The sequence below is a fragment of the Xenopus laevis genome, chromosome 4L, assembly GCF_017654675.1.
Source record: "Xenopus laevis strain J_2021 chromosome 4L, Xenopus_laevis_v10.1, whole genome shotgun sequence".
In the NCBI taxonomy this organism is placed as follows: domain Eukaryota; kingdom Metazoa; phylum Chordata; class Amphibia; order Anura; family Pipidae; genus Xenopus; species Xenopus laevis.
Genome location: NC_054377.1, coordinates 60,557,786 through 60,581,833, shown reverse-complemented (window position 1 = coordinate 60,581,833; position 24,048 = coordinate 60,557,786). Strand labels below are relative to the sequence as shown.

Genomic DNA, 24,048 nt, shown 5'->3' with positions numbered 1-24,048 from the left:
CTAACCCCACATTCAAAGTAAATACAAATTGCCACAAATCACCAAATCCTGTCTAGTGACAGGTGTGTAAAGCTTGAAATGCATCCTGCCTTTTTCAGGCCCTGACATAGCACTTATTACCTACATACTTTAAATGGGGTTAATTTCAAGCATTCTGTCCCCTAACAAAAAATGGAAAAAAAAACTGGCCAAGCAAAACACTATTTGTGTATTTAATAGGTAATTATGTATCCCCTATTGTGATAGATAAAGATACTTACAGTAACTCATCAAGGTGTGATCAGCATGGCCATGGGGTAAGAGCTATTATACAGCACAGGGAACTCTGAGTTTACTTCTAATATCCCCATATTTTCAAGCAAGGGAAGGCTTATTTAAGTTTTAATGAGTCATGTGACACAAATTACATCTAATTAAAAAGCATTACAAACGAACTCAACACATAATCAAGCACAATTTATAAGGTAGATATTTAACAGGTTATTAGTGGTTCATGTATTATCTAGTCATATGTGATTAAGCAGAGCAGAACATTCTAGGAACAGCATACACATTTAAGTACAATTCTAATAGAGTAGGATCAGAAAAACAACTCATCAGGGTCATTTCAGCATTTCTGAAACCACCCTACACTTGTCCTTGTGTTTATACTCAAAGTCAAAGTCAGTACTGGTGCCCAAGACAAATACTTCTTGGCCTGGTCCACCAAATTGCTCTTCCAGAGGAAGCACTTGTGACATGGGAAGCAAATACAAACTCCACTCAGATGGTGCCCATATGGAATTTATAGAATCTTGCTACTGCATTAGAGACAGGAAAGATATGACAAAGGGCTGCACATGACATAAGCCTGTGGTAGAAACAAAAACAAAAAACAGGAAAATCTAAGGTTGTCGCCACATGGCAGGTGTAGCTGTTTGTCACCAGCATGACAATATGTATAGCCCCATGTCAGATTTCAAAATTGAATATAAAAAAAATCTGTTTGCTCTTTTGAGAATTGGATTTCAGTGCAGAATTCTGCTGGAGCAGCACTATTAACTGATGCGTTTAGAAAAATACATGTTTTCCCATGACAGTATCCCTTTAAAGGGAAAGTCTGAAATAGGGCACACCAATATGAACATTTTCAGGCAACAAGAATACACATCAGAATCAATTCCAATTAATAAAAATATAAAGGCAAAGACACATAGGCGGGTCAACTGTCTCAAATCTTCATCCAGCTCATTTGAGTACAGTCACGGGGCTCATGTTTTTATGCAAAATGTTAATTTTGAACAAAATATATTTCCCCTTTAGCCACTCTCCCTCAGAGAGAGCAACACCTATGACATTTCAGCACAGATTCCCAAACCCTTTCAGTAAAAAAGTCAATAACAATTCATGATTAAACACTCTCATTATGCAAAATTTACTGCCAGCAGATCAGCCTCCAGATCTCTGTTTCTGCCCCACACCCATAAGCCCCCAAAGCGCAAGTGAGAGGTCAGCATTAATCATAGTCAGGCAGTAACCCAGCTCAGTAGAGCCCTTGTCTCTTTGCTTTTCTAGCTGTTTGTTATTGTAGTTGAATCCTTCTCCAGCCTGCTTGCTGGAGATAAGGGCTCTTTATCAGCCTTAAAGATCTTTATCAGCGCACAGATCAGCCCATACAACTTATCTGAAATTCACATCTACTCGAGAGCTGAGCAGAGAGGAAAAACAGGCCAGCTAACTCCTGAGCTCAGACCTGACGTTATGTTTCCTTTTTCTTTGTTTTGTTGGTTCTGAATGTTCAGTCTCATTTAGCAACAATGTTTTGAGGATACAATAAATGTCAATGATATCTCCATTAATTAGGTCTAGAGAGTTATTTGTAAATAACTGTTGTCTAACAATAGACTAATGGCTGCCTTTCTTCCAGAATCTCTAGATCCACTAACAGGTGAGCTTTCTTTAGAACATTAGTAGTATAGTATTAGAAAGACATAGTATAACATGTTTATCTCATAAATATGGCTGATTTGTGCCTTACTAGTGTTTCACACCTCACAACAAAGGTTTTGATACTGCATACTATTTAAAGGAGTCCTACAATTATGTGTATATGTAATTGCTATTAAAAGCAGCTTCTGTGCATGCCTGGCTCAGATTCCTAATGCACTGCAGCGGAAGCAAGTGTGGAAAAAACATGGAAAAAGGACTTCTGCTACATTGTTGCAAGAGTCAGAACCAGAGAACAGAAAGCAAATCCCATTTACAACATGCTTTTAACCACAGTCTTTTTTTTTACGGTATATTAAAAGTTACGTTATGTTTTCTTTCATTGTGCAAAAATACATTTGTGTTGGAATTACCCTTTAACTCTGTGAGAAATGCACAAAATACAGGTAAATGGACTACCATGCTTCTATATCACAGCCTTGTCAACCACTGAGATCTAGAACAAAAACTACATGAAGACTGTAAAGGAAGTGAGGAGGTGTATACAATATAGATGCAAAGATACTAACTCACTTTATATATAAATAATACAAAAAGTGGAGCATTGCTTCAATTTGGCAGATAAAACTGAGCATAAGTTTTGGGCAGATGGTAATTATGTAGAAACTTTAATCCTGTCAGAGCTATTTACCTTTTAATGCCAGGGCTCCCTTAGAGTGCCCAGAATTCTGCACCTTGCACTTTATTAAGCAAGGTAGACACAAGTCTTTTGTTGCAATGCATATAGGGACATGTATTATGCAATTCCATTTTCTAAAAAATGCATTCGGATGAATGCAATATAGCCTCCATTTAGCACCAACATTCCAGAACGGAAATTATGCATGGTGGGGAAAAAAATTGTAATTTATTTATAAACAAGGCTTAGTGGGTTGGGTACTTCTTAAACTAATGATATGTCTGTGATATTAGGGTCTCCAAAAGTAAAGTGATTACTCACCACTCACCTATAGCTGCCAACCTAGGCATGGGTCTTCGAGTGGGGTGCCAATATGTTAAGCACTCCTGGGTGCAGGGGCGCTTTGCCAATGAGGTGAGTTGAGGCTCTCGCCTCAAGCGGCAGCGCCCCACTAGGTACCAGGGGCGGCAAAAATGCCGCTCCTGGTACTTTATGAGCCAAATTTCCTGCGCAGTTAGGCTCTCTGTGCTAGCATCCTGGCCCTCTCTGCTGCTGCCTCAGGCAGCGGATGGGCCAGGATTGCCCCTGCCTGGGTGACTTCAGTCGCATATGTCCTAACCAGAGCAATGTCTGTCAATAGGTGACCTTTCAGTTCAGCTCCTCAAACAGTGTGGTAGGTTCGCACTTCTAAAAAAAGTTATCATATACAGAAATATTCCTAATAGCATCTCAGATTTTTAACACACAACTACCCCCGGATCCGGAAAATGCTCTACTCTGCCTTCCTTACTATCACAATTTCTAGCAGCAACTAGATGGACAATAGCACTAAATTGGCTCCATCTCCATCCTTAGCACTGTCGCAAATGATAACCAGAGTGGATCATATAAATTCACTATCTTATCTTTCCAACCTAATATCTGACTCCCTAGATTCGCACAAACAAATGTGGGAACCTTGGGAAAATCTTAAAAAAGCCAACAACCCCAATACTAGTAACACAGCTAATAAACATATTCAATACTGAATTTATTCTGGAAACAGAGAAATTCCAACAGATCTAAATGATAGAAACTCCCATATTGTTTGGCTAAAATCTCTTCCATCACGAAAGTAAATTATAGTTTCACCCCATGGACTGTGTGGTTAGAACATATCTATTTCCCAGAACTATTCTATGGAGATTTAGGAAATCTAGGTTGGAAACTTTTGATCTATGTGGACTAATAATATTTTTTTTCCTTTTGTGTTGTTTTTGATCACTTATATATGTTACAATATGACTATTGTTAAAAGTACGATGCTTTGCTGTATTGTTATACTCCAAATGACTTTATTTGGAAAAAGTTAAAATAAAAAGAAATTTAAAAAAAAAAAAGTTTTCATCTCCACTGGAGAGCAAAGTAGAGAAATTAGTTTTTCTAGATTGTGCCAGAGAAAGCACCCGTGTGGTCCCAAAACATATAGTGCTATGCATCTCTAATAAATCGAAAAATGAATTTCTCTACTTTGTTTTACAGTGGATCTTTCATGGTTATATCCTAACCAGAGCAGCCTAGCCTGACTTTAAGCTTGGCACATGCGAAGTAAAGTTATCTTCTAAGAACTTTGCCTAACAGGCACCCACCGGTGATTTTACCTCTCCTTGTTCTTTCATCACACAAGAAATTAACACAGCAGCAAAATTATTTTCATGAGCTTTGGATTCCAACAGCAATTTGGCCCAGTTGTAACTTTAATGCCTTCCACCAGTACAAAAGCTGCTCCAGAAACTATCCGTTCAGAAAATTGTATTTGAGAGTAACGAAGCTGCATAAATCCATATTGATGGCAAAACAATCCTACTGGGTGTAATGTTTAAATGTTTATAGTATACAGTATAAGCATAAGGTATGGTGATGAAAACTACAAAAAAAACAGGTCCCAAGCATTCCAGATAATGGATCCAATACTTTATTCCAATGCTTGTTAACAAAAAAAATTAACATGAAGATAATATGAACAGGCACTTGAAAAAAAAAGTGTAAAGTGTGTTATAAGCAAAAGGAAAGCTATTTTTCCCTTGATCAGTGCTTTTATTTGTGGAAAAAGAGGGGTGGGCCACGCAAATACCTAACAAGCATCCCCAATTTGCTCTAACACATTTTACCAATGTTTCATTCTACTGCACTTGTGCAAGTGTCATTGCTAAGGACACCTGGGAAATGAAAACAAATTTGTACTGACTGGAGTTACCTAACATATTAGTAAAAACATAAAAAAACAGAAGGTTTTTAGTCACAAGGTAATGATCGTAAAACTGCCAAGCCAAAATATCTTTTTGATTCTAATTTTCTAACTTTTCTACATAAACAGCTAATGGCAAAGTGGTAACAAACAGAAATGAGTATGATCACTAATCTTGCAACTTTTGAATTAAAGTAATTCTAAGACATTTTTTTCTTTTGCTTTTCACTCCACCCGTTGATAAGATAATCAGATATAAGTACACCCCCCTCAACTTCTACAATGATAAGAGATAAGGCACAAACAATAAAAATTAAGATCACCAGATGCAATCAGATTCACTAGTATGCTTAAGCATTTTCGGTTGCCATAGAAAAAACTTATTGTGCTGTAAAATAATTATTTATAAAGACCAGTTAGAGGAGATAAATTAGGACAGTATTGACTTGGTCACCATAGTATTATATTTCTAATGGATTTGTCTAATGTACTTATTGAATACATTTTTATTCTTTATTTTTCAAAGCTTCTATGAAAGTATTGGCTCAGTCGGTAGTTTTGGCCCTGCTTTAGCAGCTACTGTGTTTCTGACTGGCCACTTTGCCAGCCACCCTTTGGACTAAAATTCCATTACAGGCAAGGGACCTGTTATCCAGAATGCTTGGGGCATGGGGTTTTCCGGATAAGAGGTCTTTCCATAATTTGGATCTCCACACAATAAATCTACAACAAATTATTAACGTTAGTTAAACTGAATAGGATTGTTCTGCCATTGATAATGGTTAATTATTTCTTAGTTGGAATCCAGTACATGGTATAATTTTATTATTTCAGAGAAAAACAGAATAATTATTTAAAATGGGGATTATTTGTTTAAGGTGGCATCTATGAGAGATGACTGTCCCGTAATTCAGAGATCTCTGGATAATGAGTTTCCAGATAACAGATCCCATACCTGTATAATAAAAAGCCTATAGGGGGTGTGACCTATCAATCCAGGAGCATGGCATGAGAACCTTGGGGGATATGGAACTAGAGTTGCTTTTTAAAGGTTTTACATCACTTAAGCCCTTTGGAAAATATGGAAAATAAGTTTTGAATAATTGATTTTATCCCCTTTAGATGAGCACTAATATGGCCAATCATACCTGTATTGCACATGTTTATTTAACAAAAGAAAGATGAAAGCACAGGTACTTTGTCAAATTGTGTGTTGTGCTCTCAGATAAACCACACAAAAATGGCTGAGCTGCACACTTTTTAACTCACTTTCCCTTTTAATATTCAAAATGAATGCTTACATTACATTTCTGAGTAGATCAGAGAAGTGCTCAGTGTTCGATCTAGTGCTCTTATCTGCCTTAGCAAATCGCATTATAGAGTGAATCTGCCTTCAATCAGAGTTACAGTCCAATCCATCCCCCTCTAGAAATGCCCAGAGAAGGCACAAACAATCTGAACAAGGACCTCTTAACAGGGAGGTTGGTTCTGAGCATGGAAAATGTTTATGGCGTCTTCAAAAAAGTTCCCAAAGCACCGCGCTAAACATATCAACAGACTTTCTGCTGATGTTTGTAAAAATAAAAAAAAAGTCTGCTAAAGCATATACAAAGTACAGTATTGAAGAAGTTATAATGTGGTTTACATTAAAGATTTTGGTTTTGAAGTGATTTGCAATTAGTGTTTTCTGTCTCTTTCGCCACTGTTGGTTCTGTCTCTTGAAACAATGTAGCAAAATTCAGTACATATTTGCGTCATCACAGGTTTGTGAAAGAAGGAAAGGATTAATTACGGGGGGGTTATTAGGCACCCCTCCAGTGATTTTAATGGTAATGTCACACCAGGGAGATTTAATCGCCCAGCGACTTATCGCCTCTTCTTTGGGGCGACTAATCTCCCCGAACTGCTTTCCCCTATCTTCCGCCTGCTACAATGAAAAAACGCCTGCGGCATGGCACTCGCTGCACTTCATTTTCCGAAGTCGCCCAGAGTTTCCCCGTAGGCATTTTTTCATTATAGCAGGTGGAAGACAGGGGGAAGCCGTTTGGAGAGATTAGTCGCCCCCAAAGAAGAGGCGATTAGTCACCGGGCGACTAAATCTCCAGGTGTGACCATACCCTAAAGCTGGCCATAGACGCAAAGATCCGATCGTACGAATCGTGGATTCGTACGATTTTCGGACCATGTGTGGAGAGTTCCGACATTTTTCGTCCGTCGGAGATCGGTCGTTTGGTCGATCGGACAGGTTAGAAAATTTATGTCGCCTGCCGATAATATCTCTGCGTGTATTGCCGATCGTACGATTTTCAGAGGGAGACTGTCACTAGTGTTGTCAGACATAAGTATCGTACGATTGCTGTCAGGGGCAGAACATTGGGTGATCTGTTCTTATTTGATCGGAATGGTAAAGACTTTGATCTGAATGGTTAGTGGAGGGTCGGGAGATGGGAAAGTCCGATCGTACGTTGATTCGTACGATCGGATCTTTGCGTCTATGGCCAGCTTTAGGCTAACCTCAGTGATTAAGGCTCTCGCTTTCATTTAATCAGCTACTATCTTGTTTCAAAAGTTCAAACCACCAGTGCAGGAAATAGCAAGGGACAGACAATTATATTGACAAATAAATATTGAAATACTTTAAAGTTGCTTTGAATTTCAATTTCTTGTATTGGGCAAAATGTTATATTTAGTCCATACAAAGCTAATTTGGTGATGATCACAACTGTCAAAATAAGGAAAAAGGAAAAGGAATATGCAGGAAATAATTGTATACTGTTGTGCTTTAAATGGGTGGTTTACAATTCAGTTAACTTTTAGTATGCTATAGAATAGCCTATTCCTAGCAACTTCACAATTGGTCATCATTATTGATTTCTTATAGTTTTTGAAGTATTTGCCTTCCTCTTTTACAGCTTTAGTAGGGATCACTGACCCCAGCTCTTTGACCTTACAATTGTATTATTATGGTTACTTATCATTCCTTATCTTTCTATTCAGACCCTCTCCAATTCATAGTCCAGCCTCTCCTTCAAACCACTGCCTAGTTGCTAAGGTAAACAAGACCCTAGAATTTAGATAGCTGCTGAAATTCCAAACTGTATAGCTGTTGAATGAAAAGCTACATAAGCTACATAATTGAGCAAATACAGATAATAACAACCAACTACAAATTGTCTACGAATATCAGTGTCTACATCATACTAAAAGTTTGTTTAATAATGAACAACCCAATTGATTTTGGGTTTAGGGTGGCGGCAAATGTGACTACAAATCTCCTCTTCTTTGGACTACTAATCTCCCGAAATGCCTGCCAGACAGCTAGAATGTGAATCGCAGACGGGGTGGCACTTGGATCACTTCAGAATAACGAAGCGATCAGAGTGCCATCCTGCCAGCGAATCACATTCTATCAGGCGGGAAGGCATTTCAGGGAGATTAGTCGCCCGAAGAGGAGATTTGTCGCTGTGTGACTAATCTCCCCGAATGCCAACACCACCCTTAGGGCAGAGACACACGCTCAAATTCGGGGAGATTAATCGCCCGGCGACAAATCTCCTCTTCTTCGGGGCGACTAACCTGAACTGCCTTCTCCTGCCTTCCAGCCGGCTAGAATGTAAATTGTTGGTGAGATGGCACTCACAGCGCTTCGTTTTCCGAAGTCGCCGAAGTTTCCTTGTGAGGCAACTTTGGAAAACAAAGTGCTCAGAGTGCCATCTTTCCAGCGAAAAAGAGGAGATTTGACGCTAATCTCTCCAAATCTGAGCATGTGCCGCTGCCATTAAGGTGCACAGTTCATCAGATAAAGTCCAAGGAGAATGTAATGACATCCAGCTATCAATGAATGGGTTAAGGAACTCCAGCTCTGTAAGCCTTTGCCTGCACATGGTACCTGTCAGAGCAGCCAAGGCAGCCTGTAACACGGGTGCTTTGCTTCCTCTATTTATCACACCAAAATCAGTACTGGGTTTCAGCAGCAGAGGCTTTTAAAACAGCAGGCTCCATGCTTGTACCTGAAAACTCTGCAGTTCTAAAGGAACTAATGTAATACATACAGTATTATCAATAACGGATTTTGGTCCTTTGACAAAAAAAATCAAGGCAATATGGGAATTATTCCAAACATTAATTCATAACATTATTAATGTATCCAAAATAAACATCAATGAAAAATAAAATATGGATACAGAACCTGTGACCCTCCAGCTAAACTGCTAAGAGACAATGGAAGTTGTAGTTGTACAGCTAATGGGCCTCACTTCATAGTTCCTGCAAATATTCCTAAAGCACTTTGATGACACAGGACCTGACATAAAGGAGAGAAAGAGGACAGAGGTGAAATGGGGTATCAAATGGAAAGGAAACAAAAACAGGAAAAAGGTCAGGATTTATGTGAAGACAGAGAGAGAAAGCACAAATAAATGAAGATTGCAGGGAAACTGAGCAAGGAACCAGACTCAGATTTATCAGTTTAATAATCGCTCCTGGAAAAGCCCAGACAGGTAGATAGAACTTCAGGATTGCAATTACTTCCCCAGTCAGATAAACCACTTTTATCAGACAGTTATTTCTGACATCCCTAAATCGATTTGTTATCTACAGACTAGATCTAAACAGGCAAACAAAGGTATGGGCTGCAATTCCACCAATGGCAAAAAAGTTCCAAGTCTGTCACGCACACCCCCCCCCCCACACACACACTGCCCCATGGTACCTCCATAAAACCTGCGGGCATGTGCCAGCCCACTTTCACTTATATTCCAGTCACTTTATCAACTTGACAAAAAAAGGGTAAAATGAAAATTGAGTTCCTTCTGGTCCTATATGAGCCTGATGCCCTCTGACTGCATGTTTGTTTTCTATATACATATTTCAGGATATTATCAGAAAAATAAATATAAAATATACCCTGCCTCAAAGCAATATCTATTGAAGCAGAGATAAGATCAGAGCAGCTGCGAGATCTCAAAAGAAATACTTTGCAACACACGTGATGCTTTTAATACAATGAATGCGAGAGTCACAGCAGATAAGATCAGCATTCAAGCCTGTCCCGACACACTGATTCTATCAGGATGTGACTGCATAATGGAATATTTTAAGCTTATCTGGCCGCTGATCAGAGCTTGCTGTTATCCTGTGCAGCATCTGGGTGGGAGCGAGGCTTCAGAAGATGCAGAGACAGCTCCTCACCTTTCACATCAGCCCTTCCCCCTATCAAAATAATCTGCATAATAGCAGCCTGCGTAATGAGCTCCTGGACTCCAGGCAGCCTCCATCTCCACAACGTATCTGTGCTCTGAAGATAAGGTTACATGTGACTGTATGTAATATGCAATATTCCAGGAGGTCGGAGGGTACCAGCTCAATTTTCCTGTGTCCAAAGGAAATGTTTTGCTTTTTTTCTTTCTCCCTTCCAATCATGAAGAAATTACAAACAGCCAGCCAAAAATGTCAGTCCCTAATATTGTAAAACAACAGAGATATAGGAGAGGCGATATATAGACCAGGTAAGGCTCACATTCAACTCGCACCAAGATATGAGATAGAAATCGAAGGGGGGGGGGGATTATGTTAAATCTGAATTGTAATGGGTTTGTTTTGTGATAGGGTTACCAAACTGTTGCCCTATAGCTACATTTAACTAAATAATCTGCATGATGTTGATCCACTACAACCTAAATTTGCCTAATCCAGTGAGAAGAGGAAAACCCACACACTTTATTTTGTCAAGCTGTAGGCACGGATCCCATAGCCAAAGGTTCCCAGGCCCAAGACTCATTCTGAACTATCAGATTTTACTGTTTTACCATTATTTTGGATGCCTAGCAATCTATCATATGCTCTGATAGACATGTATTCAACAGGTGCTTGGTGGGTGGCAGACACAGGTGTTATTTATAAAATAGTGCTCAGCAGCTTGAGATGCAGGTATAGAAGAGTGGTACCTTTTATAAAGGCTTTCCTCAGTCTAGCACAATTACTGTGCGCATCCTACACTGGCATCATTTTATTAATGTCCAGGTGCAAATTTGACCAGTGTTGGTAATGGAGCCCCAAAAAGTCTAAGCACTGTATACTTAAAGGGATACTGTCATGGGAAAAAACATTTTTTTCAAAATTAAACAGTAAACTCCAGCAGAATTCTGCACTAAAATCCATTTCTCAAAAGAGCAAACAGATTTTTTTAGATTCAATTTTGAAATCTGACATGGGGCTAGACATATTGTCAATTTCCCAGCTGCCCCGAGTCATGTGACATGTAAACTTCAATCACTCTTTACTGCTGTACTGCAAGCTGGAGTGATATCACCCCCTCCTCCCCCCCCCAGCAGCCAAACAAAAGAACAATGAGAAGGTAACCAGTTAACAGTATCCTAACACAAGATAACAGCTGCCTGGTAGATCTAAGAACAACACTCAATAGTAAAAACCCATGTCCCACTGAGACACATTCAGTTACTTTGAGAAGGAAAAACAGTAGCCTGCCAGAAAGCATTTCTCTCCTAAAGTGCAGGCACAAGTCACATGACCAGGGGCAGCTGGGAAATTGACAAAATGTCTAGCCCCATGTCAGATTTCAAAATTGAATATAAAAAAATCTGTTTGCTCTTTTGAGAAATGGATTTCAGTGCAGAATTCTGCTAAAGTAGCACTATTAACTGATACGTTTTGAAAAAAACCATGTTTTCCCATGACAGGATCCCTTTAAAGAGGAAATATTCACTTTTCTTGTATTAAAGGGGCTGCTCACCTTCAAACTATTTTTTTTTTCAGTTCAGTTGGTTTCAGACAGAAATAAACACTTTTTCTAATTACTTTCTGTTTTCTATTTGTGACCGTTTTTCTAATACTGAAGAGTAAAGTTTCATTTTTAACCTTCTTTAGCAGCTCTGGAAAGGGGGGTCGTCGACTCTTTAACTGTTCTAAATTGATACATTTAGTTGATACATTGTTTACCTTTGTCCCTGCTGAACAGAATCCCTGAGTTTCATTAAAGGCTGTTAGAATTGATACAATAGTTGCTCATATTCTACAGATACTGCTGAGAAATGTATCAACTAATCATATCAACTAAATGTAGCAAATTGTAACAGTTCAGATGCTCCTGGATCACTGAGCTGCCAGACTAAAACACCAGGGACAGGGACGTTAAACTTAAATGGGAACTCTGGTTTCCAAACCAAAATTCGATAAAGAGGTCCACATAACAAATAAACCCCATATATATCCATCATTTGAAATTCTGGAAGGGAAGGAGGGCCTACAACTAACCCACAGCTTACAGACAGCATGCAGGAACTACATAACCCACAATGCATTGCATTGTGATGTTCCATTTTTTATTGAAATCACGTGTGCAGAGAATTGTGGGGTTTGGAGGATGCAGGCTTAGGATAGCTGGCTGCAGATACATATTAGTCAGTAGTCAGCCAGGTCAGCAAAGTATTCAGACAGATCAGCAGGCGAGCAGGGGGCTAGGCTTAACTGTTCCAAACCATTAGAAATCATAAAAAGTCTGCATATTTTAGTTGATTTCATTGATTAGGGAAATTTGACGTCCCTGATTATTTATGCACGACTGCGAGTAACAAATCTCCTGAAAATGTCTCTCTCTTGGAAACAACTAAAATCACTGGCAGTAAAACCAACATATCCTGAAGTTACCTCTGGAGGAACAAATCTACCTGTTGGCCACTGCCCTTACAGATTTACTAATGATCTGTCTACCCATCGAAAAGGTATATCAGCAGTTTACATCTTTAGCCCAAACAATCCAAACCTGATTGGACGATCATGGAATAGACTTTAGAACAAATTCCCAATGTGGCTATACATGCCAGATGGAAGGGCATGAAAGTCAATATTAGTCAACCAGCCTTTTAAGTCTATAACACCACAATATTTGGCCCAAATCCTGTTTCCCACCTATGCACACACGGACATTGGCATATAATTTCCTACTGGAACAGTCTTAAATATATGCACTACTAAATCTGAATTTTAATGGCTTAGAAAAAATAACATTTTCAAAGTAATAAGTGTACCAAACCATTACACTCAAACTAATTTGCAAGATGTAATGAATGAGGTTTTGACTCCTTATGGAACTGGCCACAGTAAAACACATGGACTCCACTGTCTTACCAGTATATTAATCAATGACAATTTCACCATTAGAATTAATATCTGTAAACTATGACCAATGCTTCTTTGCTGTATTTGAATTAATTTAACCTGGAAGAAGAAGCATCACATCAGCTACCGCAAAATTAGATAAAAAGATTAAGATCAGCTGATGCCCTACATTAAAAAATATCGTGGGCAGAGCCATATAACCTCATGTTACAATGTATGCGTGTTCCATCATTTGTAATTGCTTTTGTTTTATTTAACTACATGTGCTCTCCCCTATACCGCACTGTAGATTATGTTGACATTTTACTACAGGTATGGGACCTGTTATCCAGAATGCTTGGGACCTGGGTTTTTCCAAATAACAGATCTTTCTGTAATATGGATCTTTACATCTTAAGTCTGCAAGAAAATTATGTAAACATTAAATAAACCCAATAGGCTGGTTTTGCTTCCCATAGGGGTTAATTATATCTCGGTTTGGATCAAGTACAAGGTACTGTTTTATTACTACAGAGAAAAAGGAAATCCTTTTTAAAAATGTGGATTATTTAGAGAAAACGGAGTCTATATGATACAGCCTAATGCTCTCCAAGAAGAACAAAGAAAACGTAAACAAATCATAAATAAGAAAATAAAGTAACTCCAACCAACCTTCTTTTAGATTGTAAGCTTTTGGCACTATTGTGTCACTAACAATATGCAATTGTAACGGTGCATCTATTATGTTGAAATGTGTCTGTACATGTAAACATTTATGTCTTGTATTTGCCACCCTTAACTCTGTGCCATAAGAGATGATGGCACTGTATAAATAAAAGTAACATATTGACAAATAATAATATTTTATAGAGAGGGATGAATTTTTTTTGCCTTGTTTCGCTGAAAAAATGGCACCCATAGACTTATATAGCTTTGTGCTTCAAAAAAAAAAAGACGGGCGCCAAAAGAATTTCGCTGTGCGACATTTTTTTGACACCCATAGACTTTAATGGGCGTCGGCGATAATTTCTCAGCAGCGAATTTTTGGCAAAATGAAACGGGTCAAATTTGCCCATCCCTAATGGTTAGCCAATGACAAATTTTTGTCACTATGAAAATGATGAAAACATAAAATGAGAAATGAAGGGGAACATAGAATAAGTTTTATGAGTGTTTCTTATGTAGACAGAAAAGTATAAAAACACTTTTTTTAATGTGTGAACTATTATATACAGTATTTATCCATTACAATTATATTGCTAGGTTAAAGCATTAGACATAGAAAAGCACTGCAAAAAAGCCACAAGGGGCACTTTGGTAGAAATAGAGATGCTCTCTGTTGTGGTAAGCAATATAACTCCTGCACCTTAGTAGAATTGGATTTAGGATATTTTTATTTGAACATAATAAGTTATCGCTCTTATGTTAATTAAATGCTGATTATAAACTTTGTAAGAAATGTCAAAACACCCACATAATTATTTACGAAGGATAGAATGTAAACTACCTATATGATTGGGTACTTAAAGGGGAAGTGCACCTTTAAAAATAACTGTCTCGTAGATCCACGCTGTCCAGATTCTTCCATGGTGTGGGCCCATAATCTGGATGCATGAGGGACAAGTTATGAGAAAATGTTTGTTATAAAAAGAAGTCACATAAAGTGACTAAAGGCCATAACCATGAGTTTTAGGCTAGCAAGTCTTCAGCTGGAAAGCTCTGCTATAGATGGAGCTGCTGAAAGTCAATTTTCAGTATCTAGTAGTCTAGGTTGACTACTAGATACTGAAGCACAAAGAATGTATATAAATGAATAATATGCAATGACAGGTATCGGCATATGCCGCTGTGTGATGTATTGAATATAGACTTCTCAGATGGCAAAATCAGCTAAGCCCAAAGGACTGGCTGTATTTTCTTAATAATGGAATTGATGACATTATAAGGCAACAGAGTGACTGCCTAGCATTCTTATTTACCCAAAGGACTGCTGAGATGATATAAACATGTGCCATACACACATGACTTTGAGCAGCTGATTGCCTACAAAAACTCTTAGGCCATAAAATGTGCATCTATTGAAATGCATGCTGAATGAATCAAGACGCATAGATTGTGTTTATAATTATTTTTTTAACAAGATAGTGGGTTTTCAGAGTTGAACATGCATTCCTCTATTTTAATATATTTTGCACTTAAAGTGCTTCAAATGCACACACACACAGACACACACACACACACGAGCAACACCAATTCAATCATTTTAGTCAGTTCTCTTATGTTTTCAATAAAGGTATAGGATTCGTTATTCAGAAAATTATTATCCAAAAAGCTCCAAATTACAAGATGGCCATCTCCCATAGACTCCATTTTAATCAAATAATTAAAATTTTTAACAACGGTTACCTTTTACTCTGTATTTATAAAACAGTACCCTGTATTTGATCCAAATTAAAAAAGAATTAATCCTTATTGGGGGGAAACAGTCCTATTGTGTTTATTAAATGTTTAAATGTTTTTTTAGCAGATTTGAAGTATGGACATCCAAATTACAGAACAAACCCTTATCCAGAAAACCCAGGTACCAAGTATTCTGGATAACAGGTCCTATAACTGTACTACTACATCCAAAAACGTCATTTAACTCATATGTACCTAGTGGATTGAGCATACATTATTAAGTGTCCTAACTCTCAGCTTCCTTTCATATTGATAAAGTGAATAAACAAAGTTAAAATCTGTTATTCCATTTTCTGTCATTGCCCCTCTGATCCAATATAATATATAGAATGAAAGACATAACCATGTGCTGCAGAATAGAACACAGATTACACAAAATACATCAAATTAATACTATGTAATGTTAGTCACCATATTTTACTACTTATTGTCTAAAATGGCTGTTTGTTAAATAGTACTCTACAAATATATATATATATATACATATATACATATATATATATATACATATATACATATATATATATATATATATATATACATATACATATACATATATATATATATACATATATATACATATATATATATATACATATATATACATATATATATATATATATATACATATATATACATACCAATTATTTCAATTATTTTCAGACCAGCACTCCTTGTTATAACAATGCAATTATTTATTGTTGCATAGTATCAATGCCCGGCGTTTCGGTCCCCATAAGGACCTTTTTCAAGATAAATATCAACTATATATATATATATATATATATATATATATATACATACATATATATATATATATATATATATATTCCCTGACGAAAGTTCCTGAGGAACTGAAACGTTGGTCTTAATAAACGTTCACGCTGATTGAAGCTTAATCCTGTTGTAAATGTATTCCTTGATGTGCCGTCAACCTGCAAGGATATATATATATATATATATATATATATATATCTATATATATATATATATAGATATAGATATATAGATATATAGATATATAGATATATAGATATATATATATATATATATATATATATATATATATATATATGTTTCATTTCAACGTCCATTGAAAGAAGCCATGAGATGTATGCTATATTCCCCCAGGAACCATGTTAGCCCTTTATTCTACAGTGAAACTTGCAGTGGATGAAATTCTTAACTGTGAGCACCCTCCTTCCTTCTTTGAATAGGTACATCAATAGACCATCTATATTGTATATTTAATGTCACACACATGCCTGGATGGTAAACTCTGGGGGAAAAAAAGTTCCTGTTGAGTTCTCAGATGTGCGATTTGCTTGTTGTATACAATACCACACTTGTGTACTGTAGCTGGCACATGTCCACTACATTGACTAATGGTGTTGGCTGCCATTGACAATATTCTCTCCTTATAAAGGCCGTAGTTGCCGGCAGAGCCTCAGGTTATAAGACAGCTATGGTACATGTGACAGTGTAATGGCCACAAACAATTTAATGACTAATTACATTTTTCATGCCATTTGACTACAATTATTCAACCAAATTTGCCATACAGGGCTAGATCAAGTTACATGAGAAAAACTCATCTCCTAATTTCTCTTCGGATTTCCTCGGTGCCATCAAAAGCTTTTCTCAAGCAAAATGCTTTTCCTGTGCCCCCAAATGGAAATAGTGTTTATCGTTGCAGACTGTGCCACCCAGTCATCTGACACACAGAGTTACAGATACGAATATCACCTGACCACCAACCCCTTGCTCTCCAGGCCCTTCCGCCTCTGGAGGAAACTTCAGGCGATTTAGCCATATGATATGTTTGTCATACCGCCAGAGATTTCGATTATTTCAAATGGTGAAACCTTTTCGGGAGATTAGTCGCCCCACAGTCTCTCCTAAATAATCACAGGCGACAAATGTCCCCGTCGGCCACTGCCCTTATAGCAGGAATGAGGTGAATGGGCTAACTATACCCATGCCAGGGGAACGTGGCACTTTTCAAAACTCTCCTCAAGAACTGATGCCTGTCTGATATCTGGCCCTGTCGCTGTAATTAAACTACAATACCCACAATTCCCCTATAGCCAAAGATGTTCTTCAGTGCCAGCTGGAGGGCGAGAGCTACTTCTACTGGAATACTATATAACCATGCGCACGTGTAATTCCTTCTATGTACTTCTCACCACTTGAGGCGAGTTTTTTTTTTTTGTTTGGTAAGACAATTATACATTCAAGTAAAACTGCCTTTATTGTACCAGCAACTGCCACATGAGGTTTCTGTCATCTATAATGGTTCCTGATGTGATGTTTTCTGGCAGTAGTGGTTGGACTATATATATATATATATATATATATATATATATATATATATATATATATATATATATATATCTCTATATATATATATATATATATATATATATATATATATATATATATATATATATATATATATATATATATATATATATTTATTTTATAGAGACACAAAAGACAGGGAAGAGGCACTTACGTTTGATCTGTCTGGGATTGCTCTGTTTCCTTCTGGACATGTCTGTGCGCTGGGCAGTCAGGGTGGCCAGGCAGGGGGTGGGGCTGGAGGACAAGGCAGGATCAAGCTGCCCACATGCCCACATCGGTCGTCAGCCCTACACACGAGTCGACAAGGGGTTGGTTGAAGCAAGGCGAAGGATCCTCATAGACTATGGAGAGGTGTGGGTGCGATGCGAGGAGGTGCCCAGCAGGGTGAGATCTATCCAGCAGTCCCTGAGTGTGATGCGCTGCCCCAAGCTGCCAGGGAATGAGAGGGAGCCAGAGATCGCTGCCAGCTGACAATGTACGAGGAGTCCGGGCGACTAGTGCTGAGAACGAGTCCAGCTGGGCTATTGCTCAGAGCACAGGCGGCAGGTGATTTCAGGGCTTTCCCCGGCGCTGCGTAAATAGCGGTAACAAGGCTGGGAGCAAGTGAATCCAGCTCTGTGTGTGCAGACAACAACAGCGACACCCCCAGGCTCTAGCTCAGTCCCGCTCGCTCTCAAACCTCAGGCTGCCGCCGGGATCACAGCTACTTTCTCAATGGACCCTGACTATGGACCAAACCCGCCAGAGCGCAACATTCCAGCCGAGGCGTGGCTAGCTGGTCAGGGGGCGGGGCCTAGTCGGAGATAGCTGACTTTCGGATTTACCTCGCCTCCGCTGTAGTGAAGTACGGAGGCCCGTGAGGGATCGGCAGTCATTGATATTTCCCAAAAGTTTTGACAATATCTTAGAAACGCCGCGCGAAACAATTTGCATTAGCCCCACCCTCCGTATTCTTGTCATAACTCGAGACACACTCGGCAGCCTCTCATTTCATCAGCAGCTCCGAGTAGTGGGTTATACGAGGCTTGTGTATTGTCAATTATTTTCAATGACAAATTAGAAAATGGATGGATTAATGCTCTCACACTCAGACGTGGAAGTAAATACTAATACAATGGCCTAAACTTCCCCTGGGTGTGCTGTAGGTTCTGGGGGGCGAGTGGCAAGATGGGAGACACTGGGGTGCAAGCAGAAATTTTTGGTACCAACCACTCAGTAAGGCTAAGTCCTCATGAGGAAACTTCGGGCGACTAAGGAAAACGAATTGCCGTGTGTGATTAGCGCCTGCGTTTTTTTTTATTTTAGCCGGCGCAGAGTGAGGGAAGGCGTTTGGGGAGATTGGTCGCTGCAAAAACGAGGCCAGGCGACCAAATCTCCCCCAAAATGCCCAGTGTGGCCCGACCCTAAGTCATAAAAAGAAACATGAAACTGCTTGCAGTGAAAAAGCGAGTGCCCTTTATTTTACAGAGCTCAGTGCCTTATTTACACCACACAAAGCTTCAGGGTAGAGGTGTGCTCCCCAATCCCTTCCTCAGGGGTGAGTGGTGCAGAACGCTCATGAGGCTCATTTATTAACACTGGGCAAATTTGCCCATGGGCAGTTACCTATAGCAACCAATCAATGATTTTCATTTTAAAGACAGCTGCAAGTAGAACATTGAATGCAGCAATTCGATTGGTTGCTACGGGTTACTGCCCATGGGCAAATTTGCCCAGTGTTGATAAATGACCCCCAGTTTTCTGTGGTGAATAATTTGTTAGCTTGACAGGGACTTTCTAACTGGTTTGTATAAAAGCACCAAAATTCTATATACCAAAATATGCTACAGTAAGTGTATTATCCCTTACCAGGATAATTATTTTTGTGTAGACACTAACAATTAATCTTATTTTTTCTAATAAGTAGGCATATTCCCAAAAGTAATTGGAGTCCCCTGAAAAAAATGTAAAAAAAGATAGAAGATAGCAAGGGCCCAGATCAGTGACTTTTACAGAGCCGGGCCAACCTGGCCAGGCGCCCTAGGCAACCTGGCCGGGCACGGCGCCGGCTTAGTGTGCGCTGGCGCGCATGTGCGAAAATACGCACCGGCGCGCATGCGCGCAAGCGCATTTAAACCAGAAATTACCGACGCCAGTCGGAGACACAGGACCGGACAGGGGGTAGGCGACAGAGCAGGTACGTGTCTGGCGCCCCCTCAGCTTTGCGCCCTACTCCTAGTTCCGGCCCTGGACTTTTATAAAGAATGCATATTCTTTGCATGACCAGTTTAGTTACCAAAACTTGCACTCATTCAGACAACACTACAGGAGGCCAACATTACCGGGCAGATTTATTAAAGGAGAAGGAAAACTACGGAGGCATTTTGTTGCCAATAGATTAGCTGCAATAGTGCAAGCTAGAATGCTATATTTATTCTGTAGAATGTTTTACCATACCTGAGTAAAAAGCTCTAGAAGCTCTCTGTTTGTTTAGGATAGCAGCTGCAGTATTAGCTCGGTGTGACATCACTTCCTGCCTGAGTTTCTCCCTGCTCACTTATAGCTCTGGGCTCAGATTACAGCAGAGACGGGGGGGGGGAAGAGGAGCAAACTGAACATGCTCACGCCCGAGGCAATGAGGTTTAAGCTGAAGTCAGAAAGTCTGATACAGAAGCCCATGTGTACACAATAGAAGGAAAGAAATGCTGTGTTTCTTTTGACCGAGGACTCAGAGCAGCACTTTGAGGGTTTACTGGTATATTTAGGTGGACCTTTCTGATAAGGCTTACTTAGTTTTAACCTTCTCCTTTAAGGGTTGAAGTAAAAATTCAAATTAAATTTTTTTTGGTCAAAACTCTCAAATTTGAATTGTGAATTATCCAAACTTGATTCGCGTTTGAATTAGAATTAGAATTTCGAGATTTATCATACTCTGGCCCTTTAAGAACTCGAATACGACACCTTACACCTGCCGAATTACTGTATCAGTCAATGGGAGAGGTCCAGGGATCAATTTGGTGATGTTTGCAGCCTTCCTGACATTTGAGGTTTTTTTAAATTCGAATCGAGTTTTTCTAGTTATTTTCAAGTTATTTGTCCGAGCTGAAAAAATTGAATTTTTATTAAGAAATTTCGATTGTCGTTTTAAAAAAACTTACATGAATTCGAAATTCGACCCTTGATAAATGTGCCTCTACATGTGTTGCTACAGGGTTCTGGCTGCTAGCAGCTGGAGCTGGAACATAGAACCCTGCAACAGGAACCCCGCAGTAGACACTAAATACAGGCATAAAGAACATAGACATCAGAAGATATTTTAGCTCAATGAAGAGATTGTGCAGCTCACACGCCACAAAACAGTGAAAGGCAGTATGTACGGAGTATTTAAAACTGAAACCAGAGATAAAATTGTTTGAGGGGGGGGCACAGGATCCTGCAACCCCATTTCTGGAATCTATGACAGAGTAATTCTGGTTTAGGGATCAATTGCTCTGTCAAGTGGAGTGTAAATTGCCTATGACCCACTGGGCTGATTCTAAGCCTGTGGATAAACGCAGGCAGAGAATCAGTCCCTGTGCTTGAATCAGTGGCAGTGCTCTTCTATGCCTGCACCCAAAAGCACTGTGTCGGCCCAGTTGCACACACAGATCTCAGCACTAAGACATGTGAGTATGTATTTTGGTGCCAAAATCTGCTCCATGTTCCTGCACCCGGACTGACACAATGGTAGAATGTAGGGGCAAATTCTTGGCCTGCGTTTGTCCCTGACAAACTCTGGATATATACAAATAAAAGAAATACCAGGTTGCCACCAAAAATCCCAAATGCACCTGGATGTAAGATTCTGGCCACCTACTGTAGTAAACCATAGTAAAGCACTAATACAGATCCCACTTTGTAAATACTGGTCCTGTTATAAATGCAAGATACTGAGCCCCACAGAAAAATCATTTTAGGGTCCCCCAAACTTTGGAAATATGAAGTTTTTCATCATTCTCCAGGGCCCCTCAGCAGGTGAGTAGTTACCAGTACTGGTAGCTATTTCTGACTGCAGCCTCCATTCTGCTACTACTCTTCATACATGACTTTCTTGTGTAGTATATGCTACACAGCATATAATAAGATTGCTTTTCATATACTCGGTATATTCAAGATAGTATCTCTTTCAAGATTATATCAGTTTCATGAAATGTGATTGTATAAGCTGATTCATCACCTTTTTTTTCAAACATACAATTTCTTTGCTTGATGATTCATCATTACAGAACCAGGGTTTGATGTGATATCTCTAACAAGATAACACTGCTTGGTGAATATAGCAACTGTACCACCGTGCAAAGATTATATTTATATAGAATAAATGCAGAATATAAGCATGGCTTATTGTGTGCTGAATATTCCTTGTTTATTTGTTTATATATATATCAGTGTGATGAGCCGTATTGCTTGCCTCTCTGCTAAAGTAAGGAAGAGGTCCATGGACACTGAAACAGCATGCCAAAAAGATAAAACTTCTTCTGTGGAAATTTGACAACACATTTTACAATGCAAAATGCACAGAATAAATACTCTATACACATAATAATGTGCCTTCCTTCTTCATAGGTTTTCATAAAGGGGAACTATATGACTGGATGAATTCCACAATTTATTAACATTTAAACATATTTCTAGTACAGTTTTTGCAATAATTACTTTATGTATGCTACCCAACTCCTCCTCTTTCTGGCCAACTGCTAAATTCATTTCCTATGGCTACAGAAGAGGAGCATGGCCTACTCCTTGAAACTTTACCTGTGCTTTATATGGCAGACTAATTGAATTATGTAATTTATTTAATGCAGTGACAGCAATAGTGTCATACTTTTGGCTTTCCATTTGTATTGAAACTTCAACTACCAGTGTCCATTGTCTAAAAAACAAATGTAGAAATCAGGCCCAAATTTGTGGGCAACTACTTAGGCCCTGTTCTGAGGTGGCTAATTATTAGGGGTACGTTGTTCTTCTGCTGCACAAGGAAGAAGCAGAGGGTGCACATTCTGGAGCCATGGTCATGATATGATGATGATTATATGATTAGGGGTAAATACAACTGACCTTGACCATAAATGGCACTCTTTATATATGGACAACCCAAAATTTTAAGTTATCAACTTGTGCTATGAACAATTAAATATGTCTGCTACATATTTCCTCTTGTTCTGCCCTAGTGTCTCTTGTTAGTGTCACTAACTCTGTTTGCATTTTCAGACTTGAGTTAAGCAGTTGAGATTATTATCTGATAATTATAGCTGCTTTTTGTGAAATAAACGTAATTGTGCCCTATGGCAACATAATAAACTATACGTAGTTTATTATGTTGCCATAGGGCACAATTACGTTTATTTCTATGTACTGTAAATTTTACAGGGGTAACATGGGGTGGGGAATAGGAAAAAGTCCAATATTGCAAAACTAGTGGATAGTATGGTACACTTACCAATACTAACAGGGGGTCCAGGTGCTCAAGCCCCAGACCTTTAGCTTGGGGAGGTAATATCAGACATGTAGAATTCAATGGTAAGCTGGCACAAAACTGGACTTCACTCCAAAATAGATGCAAATAAAAGGTTTTATTACGCAAAGAGGGTGGCCTTACGCATTTCGTGCCTTATGGGCACTTAATCATAGGCTAAGGATATTCTGTACAATCAGTGATATTTAAATGAAAAAGCACCAATCAGAGAAGTGTTCTGGATAGCCAATCAACGTGCTTAATGCATAGGTGATTTGTTTATCCAAAGGAGGAAAGGTACATATAGAATTTACAAGTTAAAAATATTATTAATTACATATTACAGAAACAACATAAGTAATAATTCCATGAGAAGAGACATTACAATGTATTCTATGTACTGTAGCTACAAGTAACAGCTACTATCCTTTTCACTAACTTTTGACGGCAGTTCTCTATATCAGAAATGTTTATGCACCTTTTTCCATAAGACCAACTAAAAAAATAAGTCAAAATATGGAGGGGGGGTTCCCTTTAAACCGTAATTGGGCACACATGGTTTCTCCACCTGAATTTTTCTGCCAGTGGAGAAACTGCTGATTCTGCATCATTCTACCCCCATATGTTTGTGCATTTACAGGACAGGAATCTGTCTGTCACTGAACACACTGTGTGAATTTTGTCAGAAAAGACTTTTCTGGGCTCAAAATCAGCCCTGTGCTAGGGCTTTATTTAGGTCCAGTGCCACCCTAATCACCGGACCTAACAGCGCCCCAAAGGTACAGAAGTGACATCACACACACA

General features: G+C 38.8%; 1 protein-coding gene across 1 annotated transcript in view; it reads right to left on the bottom strand.

Annotated features, from left to right (window-relative positions):
• The window catches only part of LOC108714099 (zinc finger protein ZFPM1-like), an 87,676-nt gene extending 68,983 nt beyond the window's left edge, over positions 1 to 18,693 (bottom strand). The window contains exon 1 of the mRNA XM_041590208.1: positions 17,923 to 18,693. Coding sequence (XP_041446142.1) covers positions 17,923 to 18,046 — 124 coding nt within the window. The 5' untranslated portion in view covers positions 18,047 to 18,693. The remainder of the gene's footprint in view (positions 1 to 17,922) is intronic.
• Between the last annotated feature and the right edge of the window lie 5,355 nt (positions 18,694 to 24,048).